At 57.4% G+C, this 17971-nt stretch overlaps 1 protein-coding gene across 1 annotated transcript in view; it reads left to right on the top strand.

The window, feature by feature from the left end:
* The window catches only part of LG11H10orf67 (linkage group 11 C10orf67 homolog), a 64421-nt gene that overhangs the window by 40432 nt on the left and 6018 nt on the right, over window positions 1-17971 (top strand). The window contains exons 10-12 of the mRNA XM_048511428.1: window positions 1281-1499; window positions 1740-1819; window positions 1903-1968. Of these exons, the coding sequence (XP_048367385.1) occupies window positions 1281-1499; window positions 1740-1819; window positions 1903-1968 (365 nt within the window). The remainder of the gene's footprint in view (window positions 1-1280; window positions 1500-1739; window positions 1820-1902; window positions 1969-17971) is intronic.

Here is a 17971-nt window from a genome sequence, read left to right as displayed (position 1 = left end):
GCATAAGATTTCTTTCCCCATCATGAAGATATAAAACAAAACAGGATTCCTGTGTTTCAGTGAAACCCCAGCCAGGTCTCATGAATATCATGTTTTTCACTTGCTAATGAAATTAGATATAAATTTAGTTAATATATACATGAAAAAGATTGTTTAAAATTAATAATGGTTGTGAAATGTCATTCTTTTGTAACCTTATTATTGCCCTTCCTTATAATTATAAACCACACCATTCTGCCTAACCCACCGTACAGAAGAAATTAACAATCAGATCTGACTAAATCATACATTTATTACAACATATAAAGAGATCATCCTGTACATGCCATTAATATTTAGTAGCCTGGAAAAAACATGGAATTGCATTCGGAAGATGAGTTATTGATATATCGTAATGCATCCATCAATTACTAAAAATTGATATGTATCTTTTACAATTTGGGCAACGTCAAACATGTTCTGACTTTCCTCATTTAAAGAAGAAGAGGAGGAGTTTGGATTTATACCCCACCTTTCTCTCCTGAAGGAGACTCAGGGGCTTACAAACTCCTTCCCCTTCCCCGCTCACAACAAACACCCTGTGAGGTAGGTGCTGGGGCTGAGAGAGCTCAGAAGAACTGTGACTAGCCCAAGGTCACCCAGCAGGAATGTATTTGGTTCTGTACTGGGCCATATTTGCCTCTGGAATCATAAGCTGCAGAACACTGAGATATAGGATAGTTTTCATGGCCCTCCTGACAATTCTCTGATTTTCCCTCTGGACCTACAAGTATTTGTGCGAGAACTCAATGCTGGTCAGTACTACATCTCAGGGTCCCTGAAATGCCCTGAGCCTGGCTTGTCCGGGGGGAGGGTAGGTATAAATAAAATTTATAATTGTCGTCATCATCATCATCATCATCATCATCATCATCATCATCATCATCATCATCATCATCATCATGAGGTAAGCAGTTGAGAGTTCAAAATCCAGCAAGCAGAAGATACCAGAAACTAGGTCAATACAGAGCCTTCATGTTACTCGTCAGTGGTAAAAAGTGATGCTGTGTGCCTCAGCACCTCTTGTGCCTCAGCCTAACCCATGAGGCTGACTTTCTCCTGGTGTCAGACCCTGTTCAGTCTCCAGGATCCCTGATTGTTTGGCTCATTGCGTCTGACTCCATTTCCAGTTTATTTTTTGCCTTCCCTGTCACTTTACCTTCAGGCCTTCGGCTTACAATAAGCCTGCTTTTGTGTTTCCTAAAGAGCACTGGTTGTGTTTCCCCACCCCCCGCCCCTAGGTGCAAGCATTCCAACAACAGAAAGAAAAGAAGATGGCCAAAGATCGGAGAGAAGCAGAGGCGAGAGAAGCAGAGGCGAGAGAAGCAGCAAGAGAAGCAAAAAAGGAAACAGCAGCAGCAGCAGCGAGCAAACCGTCAGAAGAAAGAGAAGCTGCAGGAATAGAAATTTCGTTTGACTCTCCGCAGGAAATGCTCTCCGCTCTCTATGGCAGCAACAAGGTATGAGGTCTTTCTTCCATGCCCACAGGGTCTTTGTGGATAAAAGTGTCATACTGGTTGTGGTGGGTTTTCCGGGCTGTGTGGCCGTGGTCTGGTAGGTCTTGTTTCACAGATAAACGAAGACCCACCCTTTCTGTCCAGCATTTGGCGCCAAATATATCTGTTGCAAAGTTATGCATTTAGCAGAGAGCGATGAATAATGGATGGTTCTGTTTTGTAACACCTGCTTCACTTGTAAAGGAGGCTGCGAGCAAAGCATTGCTAAGTGAAGTGGCACGGCTGAAGAAATCTGAACGGGAAGCACGGGAGCGAGCAAAGAGGTACGTGCGCAAGAATTTGCCAGATATGCAAGGATTGCTTCACGACTGCTGAATCATGGCACTGATGCTGTTTTCCCTTTTAGTCTCGAACTGGAAATACATCACCTGAGTGAAGCCTGGGAGCTGAAGTTTCAGATTCTGAAGAGGAGGTATGACATTACTTTCAAAAGGGGTGCCCCCATCCCCCATTTGTTTCCAATGGGAGCTAATAGAAGATGGGGGCTACACGTTTGAGGGTCCATAACTTTGGACCCCCTGAACCAAACTTCACCAAACCTGGGTGGTATCATTAGGAGAGTCTCCTAAAGATACCCTGAAAGTTTGGTGCTGCTAACTTAACAATTGCACCCCTGACTTCAGGCACCTCCCCAAATTTCCCCAGAGTCCCCAGATTCTCCTTTTAAATCCACCCTTCCGCATGGATTTAAAGGGAGAATCTGAGGTCCCCAGTTTAAACATTAAAAGTGATGCTGTTTCAGGGTGGAGGATAATCCACCCCAAAACAGCATCACTTTCAATGTTGTTTTAACTGGGGAACCCAGATTCTCTCTTTAGGGTGGATTTAAAAGGAGAATTTGGGCTCTCTAGTTTAAACACCATTGAAAGTGATGCTGTTTGGGGGGTGGATTCCAGCATCACAGTGGCCGCCCATGTGGGTGGGTGGGGCAAAACTCAGATTTTGCACCAGGCCCCATTTCCCCTAGCTACGCCTCTGCCCAGAGGAGAGGGCAGAAGGAGCTGCTGGCTGGGAGCCTAGTTGGGGGGGGCAAGGTAGTTTGCTGGCCTCGGCCTTGAAGAACTGTTTTTATAAACACTGAGGCTTGGGGAGGCATGGCCACGCCCCCAGGGGCGGGTGGGGACGGGGCCCCACCCCCGAACCCCCCCATAATAAATCTATACCCACGTCCCTGGCAGGTGCACTCTAATCTGGAGAACCGGGTTTGATTCCCTGCTCTGCCACTTGAGCTGTGGAGGCTTATCTGGTGAACCAGATTAGCTTGTGCACTCCAACACAAGCCAGCTGGGTGACCTTGGACTAGTTATAGTTTTTCGGAGTTCTCTTAGCCCCACCCACCTCACAGGGTGTTTGTTGTGGGCGGGGGGAAGGAAAGGAGACTGTAATGCACATGATTACCGGAGAGAAAGGGAAGATATAAATCCAAATTCCTCCTCCTCCTCCTCTTCTTCTTAAGTACATATCTTCTGAAGGTCAAGCAAAAAGTGACTCCAGTTTGAATCCAAAAGGAGAAAGAGAGAGAGATGTACTCTAGATATTAACAGTTTAGAGAAATCTGGTGTGCCCCAGTGAACATAATATGGATGGATAATAATTTAGCATCACTGGAATTCTTTAGATGTAGCCAACAGGTATAATTTGAGCCATTTCATATTTATTAAGAAAGTTCTTTGAACACTGAAGATAGCATGGCAATAAAGGCTTCTCTCCTACCATTTCCCCTTAAATCAGCTATTACCAGTATTCTGCATTTATTCACAATCCTAAGTAGAGTTACACACTTCTAAGTCCATATGCTCAGAAAGGTTCAGCTGTCTTTAGGATTACATGGTAAAAATACCACTGAATTTGTTTTGCTCTGAATGTAGGGACACGTGATAGAAAATAGGAGCATTGGCAACATGCAGTACAAATGAACAGCCCGTAAATATTCCTAAACTGATTATTCTTCCAGCTTCTGCTTGTCAGCCCGAATTTCTTTTGGAAATGCAAACATTTGATCTTTAGAAATCAATAAAGCTAATAAAAACTAAGGAATAAAAAAGCAATATAGAATTAATGGTCTGTAATTTTCTGCCAACGAACTGGATCTTTCAGCTTTATTGGTTAATACATCCCTTTCAGCAACAGCCAAAACTTTCATTAGCTGCTGCTTGGTGGCTGGAATCACAGGATCCAATAGGACCCCTATTTTGTAGCAGCCAAATGAAAGGCTACTTACGAGATGCCAGGCTACACTGAGAACTCTTCCATCCAGGAGGTTCAGCCACTGATTCTACTCCATGCATATTTTTGTTTAGCTTTCCTTACTGATAAAAAATGTTGAATCGTTTTGTGTAATAGGCGGTTTGTTATATTTTCAGGGCAAGGGTATTATCGAGCAGTTGCCTTTCACGTGAATTCTGCTGTTCTTTATCCCTCGTGCACAATGTTTGTGTTTAAGGGAAATTGGGAAGAGCCCTCTTGTGGCCAGCATCTGATACATTTTCAAAAACAGGAACTTCAAAACGGTGGATTGAACCCTGCCAGCTGCAGTCTTCTCTTCCCCTTTGCCTTCCTGCACCAGCTTCCTTTGACCCCTGGAAAAGGCTGCAATGAGTATCTAGGGACCTGCATGGATTTAAAAAGGCCATGCAGGATGGGGGGGGGGGGGCTGTAGAGAGTGGGGAAATCAGGTTGGATTGCCCCTGTTTCTCTTATGCCAGTGTAACCTCTATTTGTGGGTTCTGTGGGGCAGAACTTGGAATGAGTTTGCAACAAATTTTAAAAACAAAATGGTTTATTTTCTTAACATATAACATATAACATCAACATTTAACATCACACTTCAAGGTCCTGTTCAGGTTGCATTTTCAAGTCCTTATATTTACAGTCTACTGATACTGCCAAGTCCAATTCTTCTTTGCCAAGTGGAGGTTTGGGCTCCTGCAAGGGACTCCAAGGGCTTGATGAACAGGATTCAACATGATGAAGGTTTCCAGGAGAACTCTCACCCATTACAAACATTTAAAACCCTGAAACAATAAACTCCAACATTTACAACATAGCAAAAACAAACAACTACCTTCCCAGTAGTTCCCAACAACATTGCAGTTACCTTAACAAGGTGTTAAGGGCTTATACAAACCAAGGTCCGAGTCTGGTAGCCTTGTTTCCTCCAAACTACATGAGCTCTGCAGCCTTCTGTTGCTTTGAGTCTCCACCCCTTTCTGGGTCAACCCATTCTGAGCATGGGGGTTACACCAGCAGGAAGCTTGAAGGAGCCAGCCCTTTTTTCTAAGTGTGTAATGCCTTCCAGAAAGTTGGAACAATATAATATTTCTAGACATCCCCACTGCTGTCCCAGCCAGTGACCACCATGGAATCTGACTTTATTTATTTAGGAAAATCAAATGCCTTTAGTTCAAATTTTTAATAAGTTTGCACATTAGACCAGGGGTTGTCAAACAGCAGTTCCATCACGCTTTGCTCTCCTGCATGTCTCATACCACACTGCTTTTGGAAACTGTGAGGAGTCACAAAATTAGCAAAGGGGGTGGGGGTGGTGTCAGCCATTTAACAACATAATCCCAACTCCCACCAGGCACATGATCTCAGCCGCATGCTTTTAAAATACAGGCTAAAGAAATCGGCCAATTACACAGGACTGAGAATCGAATTTAACTGTGTCCATTTTTTTCCCCAGTTTACATGCCATTAAGGATGAGATGTTTCTTAGGCAATCGTTGCACAAGGCAGCTAAATTTAAACGTTCGTCGCTCAGCGATAGGGTACGTACAGATAAGAAACTCTTTGCTGAATACATTAACCAGGGGAGCAAACTTTTTTTTTTTGCACAAACCTGCAGATTAATGAGATTTTTAATAGGCAAACGGAGAGGACAGAACTGGTCTTATTTGACATGGCTGCAAGCAGATCACAGGGAAACCCTGCTTCTAGGCCTCTGTACCAACTCAGATGGCATTCACTGGGCCTGGGATTTTAGGTGCCAATAGTTACACAGCATCGGGATTGTGTGTGTGTGTGTTTGCCACTGGTACTGGTTCTTTACTTTTGCAGAAATTAGTTAAAACAACTTGAGTCCAAAGGCAAACAAATCAGGGGAGGACCAAATTCTGTAATCTGCCTTTTATCTTACTCTGTCTTGCCTCCCTGAATGAAGACTCCCAATGAGATGTTCTCCACTATAAATTCTAGACTTTTTGAATTAGAACATCAGGAATTGATGGCTCATGTAAAAAAAGTTCTGCTCTCCCCTCTCCCTTGGCATCCCGTACGGCCGCCTAGGCGTGGCCAGATATTTGTTCGCTCTCTTCAGTCCGGAGCACTGATGTGCCATCTCTTTGGCCAGATGCAATGTGCTTCCTTCTGCTTGGAGGGAAGGAAGAGGCTCCGAAACACCTCACAGCAAGTGTTTTTGCATCTGCACGTTGAAAACTGCAGAACCTGTACATCATGTTCTACTATACTATTGCCCCCTTCATAATGAGGCCAGAACAAAGTTTCTCTCACCCTTATTGATGTACAGGGGAGGGGAAACTCTGCTCGGGGCTGTGCGCACGCACTGCGTCCCTGCCACGGGGTCGCAGTGATGAAGAATACCAGAGAGAACACAAATGGTGGCAAAAGAGAAGCAAGTTAGCTGTAAGGGAGGCAAAAAAGGATTATGAGGAACGCATGGCTGCGAACATCAAGACTAGCAACAAACAGTTCTTCAAGTACATCAAAAGCAGGAAGCCAGCTAGGGAAGCGGTAGGCCCGTTAGATGAGATGAAGAAGGAACAAAAGGTGTGCTAAAAGATGACAGGGAGATTGCGGAGAAGCTGAATGAATTCTTTGCATCTGTCTTCACCCAAGAGGAGGTGAGGAAAATTCCTGCACCTGAACCAAGCTTCTTAGGAGGTGAATCCGAGGAACTAGCGAAGATAGTGGTAGACAAGGAAGAAGTTCTGGCAGCCATTGATAAACTAAATGCTACCAAATCCCCTGGCCCAGATTGCATTCATCCAAGAGTTCTTAAAGAGCTCAAGCATGAAATTGCTGATGTTCTCACATTAATTTGCAACTTATCCCCGAAATCAGGCTCCATCCCTGAAGACTGGGAGATGGCCAATGTCACACCAGTTTTTAAGAAAGGGTCTAGGGGAGACCCAGGAAATTACAGGCCAGTCAGTTTGACATCTGTTCCTGGTAAATTAGTAGAATCTATCATTAAAGATGAAATTATAAAACATGTAGAAAAGCAAGACCTGCTGAGGAAGAGTCAGCATGGCTTTTGTAGAGGTAAGTCCTGTCTTACAAACTTACTAGAGTTCTTTGAGGGTGTAAACAGACATGTGGATAAGGGGGAACCAGTGGACATTGGTTCTACTTGGATTTCCAAAAGGCTTTTTTGACAAAAGTTCCTCACCAGAGACTGTTGAGAAAACTCAGCAATGAAGGAAAGGAAGAGGGGAAGTCCTCCTATGGATTAAAAAACTGGTTGAGGAACAGAGAGGAAACAAAAGGGTGGAGTATAAAATGGGAAGTTCTCACAATGTGGAGAGAGATGTCAGGAGTGGTGGTGTCCCAAGAGATCCGTTTTGGGACCACAGTGCTCTTTAACTTATTCATAAAATGACCTGGAAGTAGGGGTGGGTAGTGTAGTGGCCAAGTTTGCAGATGATACCAAATTATGTAGAGGGTGGTGAGAACCACAAAGGATTGCGAAGAGCTCCAAAGGACCTTGATAGCGGACCTTGATAAATTAGGTGAGTGGGCTAAGCAATGGCAAATGCAGTTCAATGTAGCAAAATGTAAAGTGATGCCCATAGGGCAAAAAAAAAAAAAATCCAAACTTCACATTAACACGCTACAGGGGTCAGTGCTATCAGTCACAGACCAGGAAAGGGATTTTAAGGCGTCTTAGTTGATAGTTCCTAATGAGAGATGTCAACTCAATGCATGGCAGCTGTGAAAAAAGGCAAACTCTATGCTGCCAGGGATCTCATTAGGAAAGGAGTTGATAATAAAACTGCAAAAAGGATTGTCATGCTTACTTATATAGCTAAGCTAAAAGCAGTGGTGCGACCGCACTTGGAGTACTGTGTCCAGTTCTGGTCGCCCCCCCCCCCACCCCCCCCCCCCCCCCCCCCCCCCCCCCCCCCCCCCCCCCCCCCCCCACCCCCCCCCCCCCCCCCCCCCCCCCCCCCCCCCCCCCCCCCCCCCCGCCCCCCCCCCCCCCCCACCCCACCCCCCCGCCCCGACCCCCCCCCCCCCCCCCCCCCCCCCCCCGACCCCACCCGCCCCCCCCCCCCGCCCCACCCCCCGCTCTCCCCCCGCCGCCCTACCCCCCCCCCCCCCCATCCCCCCCCCCCCCCACCCCCCCCCCCCCCCACCCCCCCCCCCCCCCACCCCCCCCCCCCCCCACCCCCCCCCCCCCCCCCCCCCCCCCCCCCCCACCCCCCCCCCCCCCCACCCCCCCCCCCCCCCACCCCCCCCCCCCCCCACCCCCCCCCCCCCCCACCCCCCCCCCCCCCCACCCCCCCCCCCCCCCACCCCCCCCCCCCCCCACCCCCCCCCCCCCCCACCCCCCCCCCCCCCCACCCCCCCCCCCCCCCACCCCCCCCCCCCCCCACCCCCCCCCCCCCCCACCCCCCCCCCCCCCCACCCCCCCCCCCCCCCACCCCCCCCCCCCCCCACCCCCCCCCCCCCCCACCCCCCCCCCCCCCCACCCCCCCCCCCCCCCACCCCCCCCCCCCCCCACCCCCCCCCCCCCCCACCCCCCCCCCCCCCCACCCCCCCCCCCCCCCACCCCCCCCCCCCCCCACCCCCCCCCCCCCCCACCCCCCCCCCCCCCCACCCCCCCCCCCCCCCACCCCCCCCCCCCCCCACCCCCCCCCCCCCCCACCCCCCCCCCCCCCCACCCCCCCCCCCCCCCACCCCCCCCCCCCCCCACCCCCCCCCCCCCCCACCCCCCCCCCCCCCCACCCCCCCCCCCCCCCACCCCCCCCCCCCCCCACCCCCCCCCCCCCCCACCCCCCCCCCCCCCCACCCCCCCCCCCCCCCACCCCCCCCCCCCCCCACCCCCCCCCCCCCCCACCCCCCCCCCCCCCCACCCCCCCCCCCCCCCACCCCCCCCCCCCCCCACCCCCCCCCCCCCCCACCCCCCCCCCCCCCCACCCCCCCCCCCCCCCACCCCCCCCCCCCCCCACCCCCCCCCCCCCCCACCCCCCCCCCCCCCCACCCCCCCCCCCCCCCACCCCCCCCCCCCCCCACCCCCCCCCCCCCCCACCCCCCCCCCCCCCCACCCCCCCCCCCCCCCACCCCCCCCCCCCCCCACCCCCCCCCCCCCCCACCCCCCCCCCCCCCCACCCCCCCCCCCCCCCACCCCCCCCCCCCCCCACCCCCCCCCCCCCCCACCCCCCCCCCCCCCCACCCCCCCCCCCCCCCACCCCCCCCCCCCCCCACCCCCCCCCCCCCCCACCCCCCCCCCCCCCCACCCCCCCCCCCCCCCACCCCCCCCCCCCCCCACCCCCCCCCCCCCCCACCCCCCCCCCCCCCCACCCCCCCCCCCCCCCACCCCCCCCCCCCCCCACCCCCCCCCCCCCCCACCCCCCCCCCCCCCCACCCCCCCCCCCCCCCACCCCCCCCCCCCCCCACCCCCCCCCCCCCCCACCCCCCCCCCCCCCCACCCCCCCCCCCCCCCACCCCCCCCCCCCCCCACCCCCCCCCCCCCCCACCCCCCCCCCCCCCCACCCCCCCCCCCCCCCACCCCCCCCCCCCCCCACCCCCCCCCCCCCCCACCCCCCCCCCCCCCCACCCCCCCCCCCCCCCACCCCCCCCCCCCCCCACCCCCCCCCCCCCCCACCCCCCCCCCCCCCCACCCCCCCCCCCCCCCACCCCCCCCCCCCCCCACCCCCCCCCCCCCCCACCCCCCCCCCCCCCCACCCCCCCCCCCCCCCACCCCCCCCCCCCCCCACCCCCCCCCCCCCCCACCCCCCCCCCCCCCCACCCCCCCCCCCCCCCACCCCCCCCCCCCCCCACCCCCCCCCCCCCCCACCCCCCCCCCCCCCCACCCCCCCCCCCCCCCACCCCCCCCCCCCCCCACCCCCCCCCCCCCCCACCCCCCCCCCCCCCCACCCCCCCCCCCCCCCACCCCCCCCCCCCCCCACCCCCCCCCCCCCCCACCCCCCCCCCCCCCCACCCCCCCCCCCCCCCACCCCCCCCCCCCCCCACCCCCCCCCCCCCCCACCCCCCCCCCCCCCCACCCCCCCCCCCCCCCACCCCCCCCCCCCCCCACCCCCCCCCCCCCCCACCCCCCCCCCCCCCCACCCCCCCCCCCCCCCACCCCCCCCCCCCCCCACCCCCCCCCCCCCCCACCCCCCCCCCCCCCCACCCCCCCCCCCCCCCACCCCCCCCCCCCCCCACCCCCCCCCCCCCCCACCCCCCCCCCCCCCCACCCCCCCCCCCCCCCACCCCCCCCCCCCCCCACCCCCCCCCCCCCCCACCCCCCCCCCCCCCCACCCCCCCCCCCCCCCACCCCCCCCCCCCCCCACCCCCCCCCCCCCCCACCCCCCCCCCCCCCCACCCCCCCCCCCCCCCACCCCCCCCCCCCCCCACCCCCCCCCCCCCCCACCCCCCCCCCCCCCCACCCCCCCCCCCCCCCACCCCCCCCCCCCCCCACCCCCCCCCCCCCCCACCCCCCCCCCCCCCCACCCCCCCCCCCCCCCACCCCCCCCCCCCCCCACCCCCCCCCCCCCCCACCCCCCCCCCCCCCCACCCCCCCCCCCCCCCACCCCCCCCCCCCCCCACCCCCCCCCCCCCCCACCCCCCCCCCCCCCCACCCCCCCCCCCCCCCACCCCCCCCCCCCCCCACCCCCCCCCCCCCCCACCCCCCCCCCCCCCCACCCCCCCCCCCCCCCACCCCCCCCCCCCCCCACCCCCCCCCCCCCCCACCCCCCCCCCCCCCCACCCCCCCCCCCCCCCACCCCCCCCCCCCCCCACCCCCCCCCCCCCCCACCCCCCCCCCCCCCCACCCCCCCCCCCCCCCACCCCCCCCCCCCCCCACCCCCCCCCCCCCCCACCCCCCCCCCCCCCCACCCCCCCCCCCCCCCACCCCCCCCCCCCCCCACCCCCCCCCCCCCCCACCCCCCCCCCCCCCCACCCCCCCCCCCCCCCACCCCCCCCCCCCCCCACCCCCCCCCCCCCCCACCCCCCCCCCCCCCCACCCCCCCCCCCCCCCACCCCCCCCCCCCCCCACCCCCCCCCCCCCCCACCCCCCCCCCCCCCCACCCCCCCCCCCCCCCACCCCCCCCCCCCCCCACCCCCCCCCCCCCCCACCCCCCCCCCCCCCCACCCCCCCCCCCCCCCACCCCCCCCCCCCCCCACCCCCCCCCCCCCCCACCCCCCCCCCCCCCCACCCCCCCCCCCCCCCACCCCCCCCCCCCCCCACCCCCCCCCCCCCCCACCCCCCCCCCCCCCCACCCCCCCCCCCCCCCACCCCCCCCCCCCCCCACCCCCCCCCCCCCCCACCCCCCCCCCCCCCCACCCCCCCCCCCCCCCACCCCCCCCCCCCCCCACCCCCCCCCCCCCCCACCCCCCCCCCCCCCCACCCCCCCCCCCCCCCACCCCCCCCCCCCCCCACCCCCCCCCCCCCCCACCCCCCCCCCCCCCCACCCCCCCCCCCCCCCACCCCCCCCCCCCCCCACCCCCCCCCCCCCCCACCCCCCCCCCCCCCCACCCCCCCCCCCCCCCACCCCCCCCCCCCCCCACCCCCCCCCCCCCCCACCCCCCCCCCCCCCCACCCCCCCCCCCCCCCACCCCCCCCCCCCCCCACCCCCCCCCCCCCCCACCCCCCCCCCCCCCCACCCCCCCCCCCCCCCACCCCCCCCCCCCCCCACCCCCCCCCCCCCCCACCCCCCCCCCCCCCCACCCCCCCCCCCCCCCACCCCCCCCCCCCCCCACCCCCCCCCCCCCCCACCCCCCCCCCCCCCCACCCCCCCCCCCCCCCACCCCCCCCCCCCCCCACCCCCCCCCCCCCCCACCCCCCCCCCCCCCCACCCCCCCCCCCCCCCACCCCCCCCCCCCCCCACCCCCCCCCCCCCCCACCCCCCCCCCCCCCCACCCCCCCCCCCCCCCACCCCCCCCCCCCCCCACCCCCCCCCCCCCCCACCCCCCCCCCCCCCCACCCCCCCCCCCCCCCACCCCCCCCCCCCCCCACCCCCCCCCCCCCCCACCCCCCCCCCCCCCCACCCCCCCCCCCCCCCACCCCCCCCCCCCCCCACCCCCCCCCCCCCCCACCCCCCCCCCCCCCCACCCCCCCCCCCCCCCACCCCCCCCCCCCCCCACCCCCCCCCCCCCCCACCCCCCCCCCCCCCCACCCCCCCCCCCCCCCACCCCCCCCCCCCCCCACCCCCCCCCCCCCCCACCCCCCCCCCCCCCCACCCCCCCCCCCCCCCACCCCCCCCCCCCCCCACCCCCCCCCCCCCCCACCCCCCCCCCCCCCCACCCCCCCCCCCCCCCACCCCCCCCCCCCCCCACCCCCCCCCCCCCCCACCCCCCCCCCCCCCCACCCCCCCCCCCCCCCACCCCCCCCCCCCCCCACCCCCCCCCCCCCCCACCCCCCCCCCCCCCCACCCCCCCCCCCCCCCACCCCCCCCCCCCCCCACCCCCCCCCCCCCCCACCCCCCCCCCCCCCCACCCCCCCCCCCCCCCACCCCCCCCCCCCCCCACCCCCCCCCCCCCCCACCCCCCCCCCCCCCCACCCCCCCCCCCCCCCACCCCCCCCCCCCCCCACCCCCCCCCCCCCCCACCCCCCCCCCCCCCCACCCCCCCCCCCCCCCACCCCCCCCCGCCCCCCACCCCCACCCCCCCCCACCCCACCACCCCCCCCCCCCCCCCCACCCCCACCACCCCCCCCCCCCCACCCCCCCACCACCCCCACCCCCCCCCCCCCCCACCCCCACCCCCCCCCCACCCCCCCCCACCCCCCCACCACCCCCCACCCACCCACCCACCCCCCCCCCCCACCCACCCCCCCCCCCAACCCCTCCCCCCCCCCCCACCCCCCCCCCCCCCACCCCCCCCCCCCCCCCCCCCCCCCCCCACCCACCATCCCCCCTCCCTCCACCCCCCCCCCCCCAACATCTGGAGGGCCACGAGTTTGACACCTGTGATTATTGTTTTCCATCAATGTGAGGAGCCTTTTCCCATCACAAGGTGCTTTTCCAACCCATATAAGTTCTATTTTTTAAAATCTACATTATGTATAGGCGCCTTTCTTGCTGGAACTCAAAGAGGATTGCACAGTGTAAGACAATGCAGTCCACAGAATGGGACAGCCAATCCTTATCCATAATTTCCTAAGGGATGGAATGTTTGATAACAAACCCCCAGCCAATGGGTGTGCAGGACTCAAGGCATTCCATCCCGTCTCCGCCCTTATGGGCTGCTCTCCTGGAGGGAAGAGGGGGGGTCATCTGCCCTCCCCCCCTTCTTGAACCCATTTCATTTTAATTTAAAATGGACTTTAGTTCCAGTAAGTAACATAAAAGGATTAGGATTACACAAATCTGAAATCAAGCAGAAATCTGAAACAAAGCTGAAACAAGGCATAAGTGTTAACACAACATATTAAGTGATGCAGAAACTGCACAGTAGAATAATATATACAACTGATAGTATGTACTATTTTTTTCAAGCAAGCTTTTATTGGCATAGGCAACAGTACAACGATAGTAAAAAACTGATTAAAAACATATACAGTACAGGAAATAAATGTTAAGTGGAGGGAAATCTACTGGCATTTAGTAATTTCCAAACTGATGAGCTCAGTTATAGTATGTACTATAACTATGCCGTCCCTTTCCCTACTTTAAAGCATCTTTCTAGAACTTTTCCATTATAGTAAGAGCCCTAATACCTGTATAAAACGGCCCTCTCGGATTATTACATTTGACATAGTTTGTGAAAAGCCAGGAGATGGGAGCCTTTGAAACCTCATCAGACAGGTGGGAACCACAGCAGAGAATGCTTGTATAAGAGCAGCTGTTATTTTTGCACTTTTGCTTGGTGGAACCTGCAGAAAACCCTGCACAGATGAGCACCTCTCGTGACAGAGTGTATGAGGAGAGGCACTCATGAAGATACAAGGGTCCAAGGCTATGAAGGCCTTTGTATGCAGTAGCCAGTATTTGAATTGAACCTGGTAGCTAATTGAAGCCAGGTGAGTGACTGTAGAATGGGAATGGTATGCATGCTCTGCTTAGCATTCTATAATATGCGAGCTATGCCATTCTGTACCAACTGGAGTTTCCAAGTTGACTTCAAGGGAGTATTTTACAGTAGCCAAGTTTTGATGTAATCATGGCATGGATCCAGGTGTCCAGATCAGCCAAAACATCTTCCAAACTAAACATCATCTTCCAAACTAAACTAAGATGGGAAAGGAATGACTTTCGTATCTTCATTGATTTGCTTTTCTGATAATAATGCTGGGTCCAGCATAACACCAAGCTCTTAACTGAGTCAGCAAGGGATATCTGAACCCCACTGAAGGTGGGGACTGTAGTGTCCTTCAAGACTTCTGCCTTCCCCCCCCCCATTAATTCCTCTTCACTTATTTAAAATATGTCTAACCTGCCTTTTCATGAGTAGTACAGAAGCATGCACAGAAACATTTTAGCAATTCACAAACAGGTCAAAAACGCTGAGGGGAAAACGCTATATTAAGGCTGCAAGCCCCACTGAATTCAGTGGGATTTTCTCCTAATTAAGCATGCATAAAATCAGGCCGCAGCAGATTTGAAAACTCATCAGAATATTAGTTAATAGGTTACGAATAAGATAAAATTAAAATCATGCAATAAGCAGGAGAGGAACAGTGAAAGCAGTTCTCCGAGTTTGCCAAGCTGGGTAGAGACCAATCTGTAAAGCAAACCCCAATTCCTGATGACCTCTAAAGGCCTCTGAAGTGAAGAAGACAGTTCTAACTCAGACTGACCCTACTTGTAACCAACAAGCTAGCTTAACAGTCGCGTATGGCAGCTGGCCTGGGATTCCACAGACAGGCTGTTTTGCTGTGTGTATAGGAATACAGAAAAAAACACCTGGCAACAAACTGAATAGCCCAGCTTAGCCTGAGCTCATCAGACCTGGGAAGCTAAGCAGGGTTGGGCACAGTAGATGGGAGACTGCCAAGGATGAATGGCGTTGCCATGCAGAGGAAGGCAAACCACCACTCGCAATCTCTTCTGGAGTTACCGTGAGTTGGCTGAGACTTGATGGCCCGGACTCATTCAGACACCCAGCAAATCAGAGTGCACAGCTAACAGGGTCATCTGCTAACAGCTTTGTCCTATGCATGTCAATCTCACTTATCTTTGATGGGCTTGTGCCCAAGTAAGTGTGTCTGGAATTACAGTAGCAGCTATAGAGACAGGATCAATGGACGTAATCATGGTTTGCTCCCTTCCTAGCTGGGCCTTCTTTAGCATTATCGCTGAACGAGCAGTGATAAAACAGGATGGTTGAGAGAGCATCTAAGCCTTTCATTGTGTGACGGAAGCCACAGTTTCATTCTATGTACTCAAGAGGACTTTTCTCACAGTCCGCCCAGCAAGGCGTTATTTGCACTGTAATCTTTAGAGACAGTCTTAATGAGCAAGAAAGACATGGATCCCTTAGATAAAAGTACTGAACAACAGTGACTCTTTACGGCAGCTGGTCAATAAGAGAAAGCACAAACAGAAGTATCTGATGCACAGAAACAACACTAATTATTCTGCCAGATTACTCTGTTTCTATTGCAAATAACTTTGTCAGCCCAAGAAGAAGGGGTTAAGAGGAAGGTCAGATCTGATAGACAGTTCCAAGTCACGACAAGGAAGTTTTAATAAATTTGAAATCCATATCCCTCTCATTACTGTTAGCCTCTTTGAAGCATGAAGCTTAGAAGCATCATGCATCTGATTTAGCCATTGATCTTCTCCTTGGATCCATAGAAGGTTTTGTTGGAAAAGAAAACAAAATTGCATTTATCAGATTGGGGGAAAGAACACCCTAGATGCACGTTCATGCCAACGTTAACAGGTTTTAAATCTCAGTGACGTCTGCTTGGGGGTCTTAACGCTTTCCTATTGGAATCAATGAGACTTCAAAGTGGCTGGATCGTGATCTGGACAGGAGGAGGGGTTTTGCTACGTTTTGCAAGGCTGCTAGGCCGTTGTGAACCAGCTGTGCCCCTTGAACTCCTGTCGAAGCAGATATTGTACGGTGACGGGGGCTCATCAGTGGTGACCTCTTTCCTCAGGGCTGTCCCCAGCAGCCAAGTTCTTTCAGATTCAAATTTTTTATAATTTTTTAAAATAGGAATGGGTGTGAATCAGGGTGGACCGGTAGATAAGAAAGGGAAAGGACTGGTGACTTGTATGAACAAAAGAGAAACTTACTTTCCACTGGCTTAAGCGTGGAACAATACAAAATTAAGTGCTGCTTTTCCTTTCCTCACCCCTGCATTATTTTTTTCTCTCTGCTGGACACGGCTGCAGGTCATGGGGGTTTGGAAGCATTTGGGGTCTGTTCTGTGCAGCTCATCTAGTTTTGTGTCATCTGTCCTGAAACCTGGAGGTGCTTCCAGTCCACAAACTTTTGCATCTCTTTGATGGGGGTTTCTGAGTTTCTTAAAGTAGGAAAGTTCATGGATTCCAGTAGTTGGTGGACATCTGACTATGGTCTCTTTCTGTCCCTCATTTTTATTCTCTTCTTTCACTTCATTCTCACTTGCAGTTTCTTTATTCCTTTCCTTCCTTCCTGCTCTTTGCTGTAACTTTCTTCTTAACTTTGGGGAGAACGTTGTAGGGCAAGGTGGTTGAGATTTTGCTTCTGTTTATATTGTGAACTTGTGTTCAGATGAAAAGCAGTAACAAAACTGTGACGATAAAAGAGCATTTGTTTGGAGAAGTAACTTCCCAATGGCGTTTTCCCCACGGTCCAAATATCCCGGGGTAGTCCCTTTGATTGTACAAACTGGATCTATTTTATCCCAGTTTCTCCCTCCGCACGGCTTCCCGCTTCTTCCCAGGAGCCGAGGTAGTATCGGGACATAATACTCTAGTTAGTTCCACATGGCTGAGTGGGAACAGCTTTCCCTCCCCCCCTCCGCCCCCCAGTTTTCCCCTTCCTACCTGATCATGATCCATGCCTCAGGGTAGTCCCAACATGCTTCTGTGAACTTTTTATTTATTTATTTGTCTGCATTATGTATAGTCTGCCTTCCTCACAGGGATTCGGGGCAGATTATACAGAGTCAGTACAATCAACAGAATGGGACATTCAATAAACGATGCACTGGGACTGTAGAAGCTTGAAACCAACCTGAAAGGACTGAAGCAAAGCATGAGTATTGACATGGCACATTTAGCAGTGCAAAAATTACATAATAGGATCCTACTTGCAGTAAGTTATACACAGCAGTACAGACCACCGTCTCTAATAACTGATCCAAGCAAGTCTGTAAACCGTAGGGTACAGTGCAACCCTATTACTGCACAAATAGGCCCCTGGAGAAAATGGATGCTTTGAAGGGTAGACTCTGTGGCATGTTACCTCACTGAGGACCTTGTCTTCCCTAACCCCTCTCCCCAGATCTGCAGAAATTCCCCAACCTGAATCTGGCCACCTTTTCTTTTTGCATAGTTTACAAAAAAAAAACAACCTATCAGTTTTCAGAGTCAACTCATGAAAATGTACCAGCAAACCGAAAGATGACTGTATTTGTGTTTAGTCTGTCAGAATAAGCCCTTAAACATCTCCCAGAGTCCATAAAGGTTGGTTATTTCCATTCAACACTGTAACCATTGTTTAGGGTTTTTTTTTAATGAAACGAGAAGTTCACTTCACATCTAATTAGTAAAGTCTCAGATAGCTGCAATTAAATTTCAGCAGAGTCGGCCACTCCTGACATGACAGCACCATCAAGACAGCAGGATTTATGGACCTTTGGCTTCCAATTATTCTTCCCCAGAGCTCATTTATTAAGTAAACCAGTCTCCAGTTCTGCTTCCAGCAGAAGGCACAGGAATGCCCCATCTGAGACCTGCCGTGACAGTATCTTATTGAAACATTACAGTGATAGCTTTATCAGCGGCATGAGACACGAGGTGCCACGAAGTTGCTTCACGGGTCTTGATCTGAGGTGTCCACAGCCGTTTCAGATAAATCGTTTGTTTGTTTTGAGAGGAATGCCAGCGTTCCATTGGGGCTTCTATCTTCTTCGTTCTTGGATTTCACTTTTAAATATAACCTGTTTCCCAGTGTTTTGAATTTGCTGGGAGCTAAATGGCCAAACTTCCACATTAACATGAGTAGTGACACTTTAAATAGAATTTTTCATTCAGACTTTGACATTAAACTAGAAAGGCCCTTTGGCTGTGACC

The sequence above is a fragment of the Sphaerodactylus townsendi genome, linkage group LG11, assembly GCF_021028975.2.
Source record: "Sphaerodactylus townsendi isolate TG3544 linkage group LG11, MPM_Stown_v2.3, whole genome shotgun sequence".
In the NCBI taxonomy this organism is placed as follows: domain Eukaryota; kingdom Metazoa; phylum Chordata; class Lepidosauria; order Squamata; family Sphaerodactylidae; genus Sphaerodactylus; species Sphaerodactylus townsendi.
The sequence above is the reverse complement of the archived record's forward strand: the minus strand, read 5'-3'. Positions and strand labels throughout refer to the sequence as shown.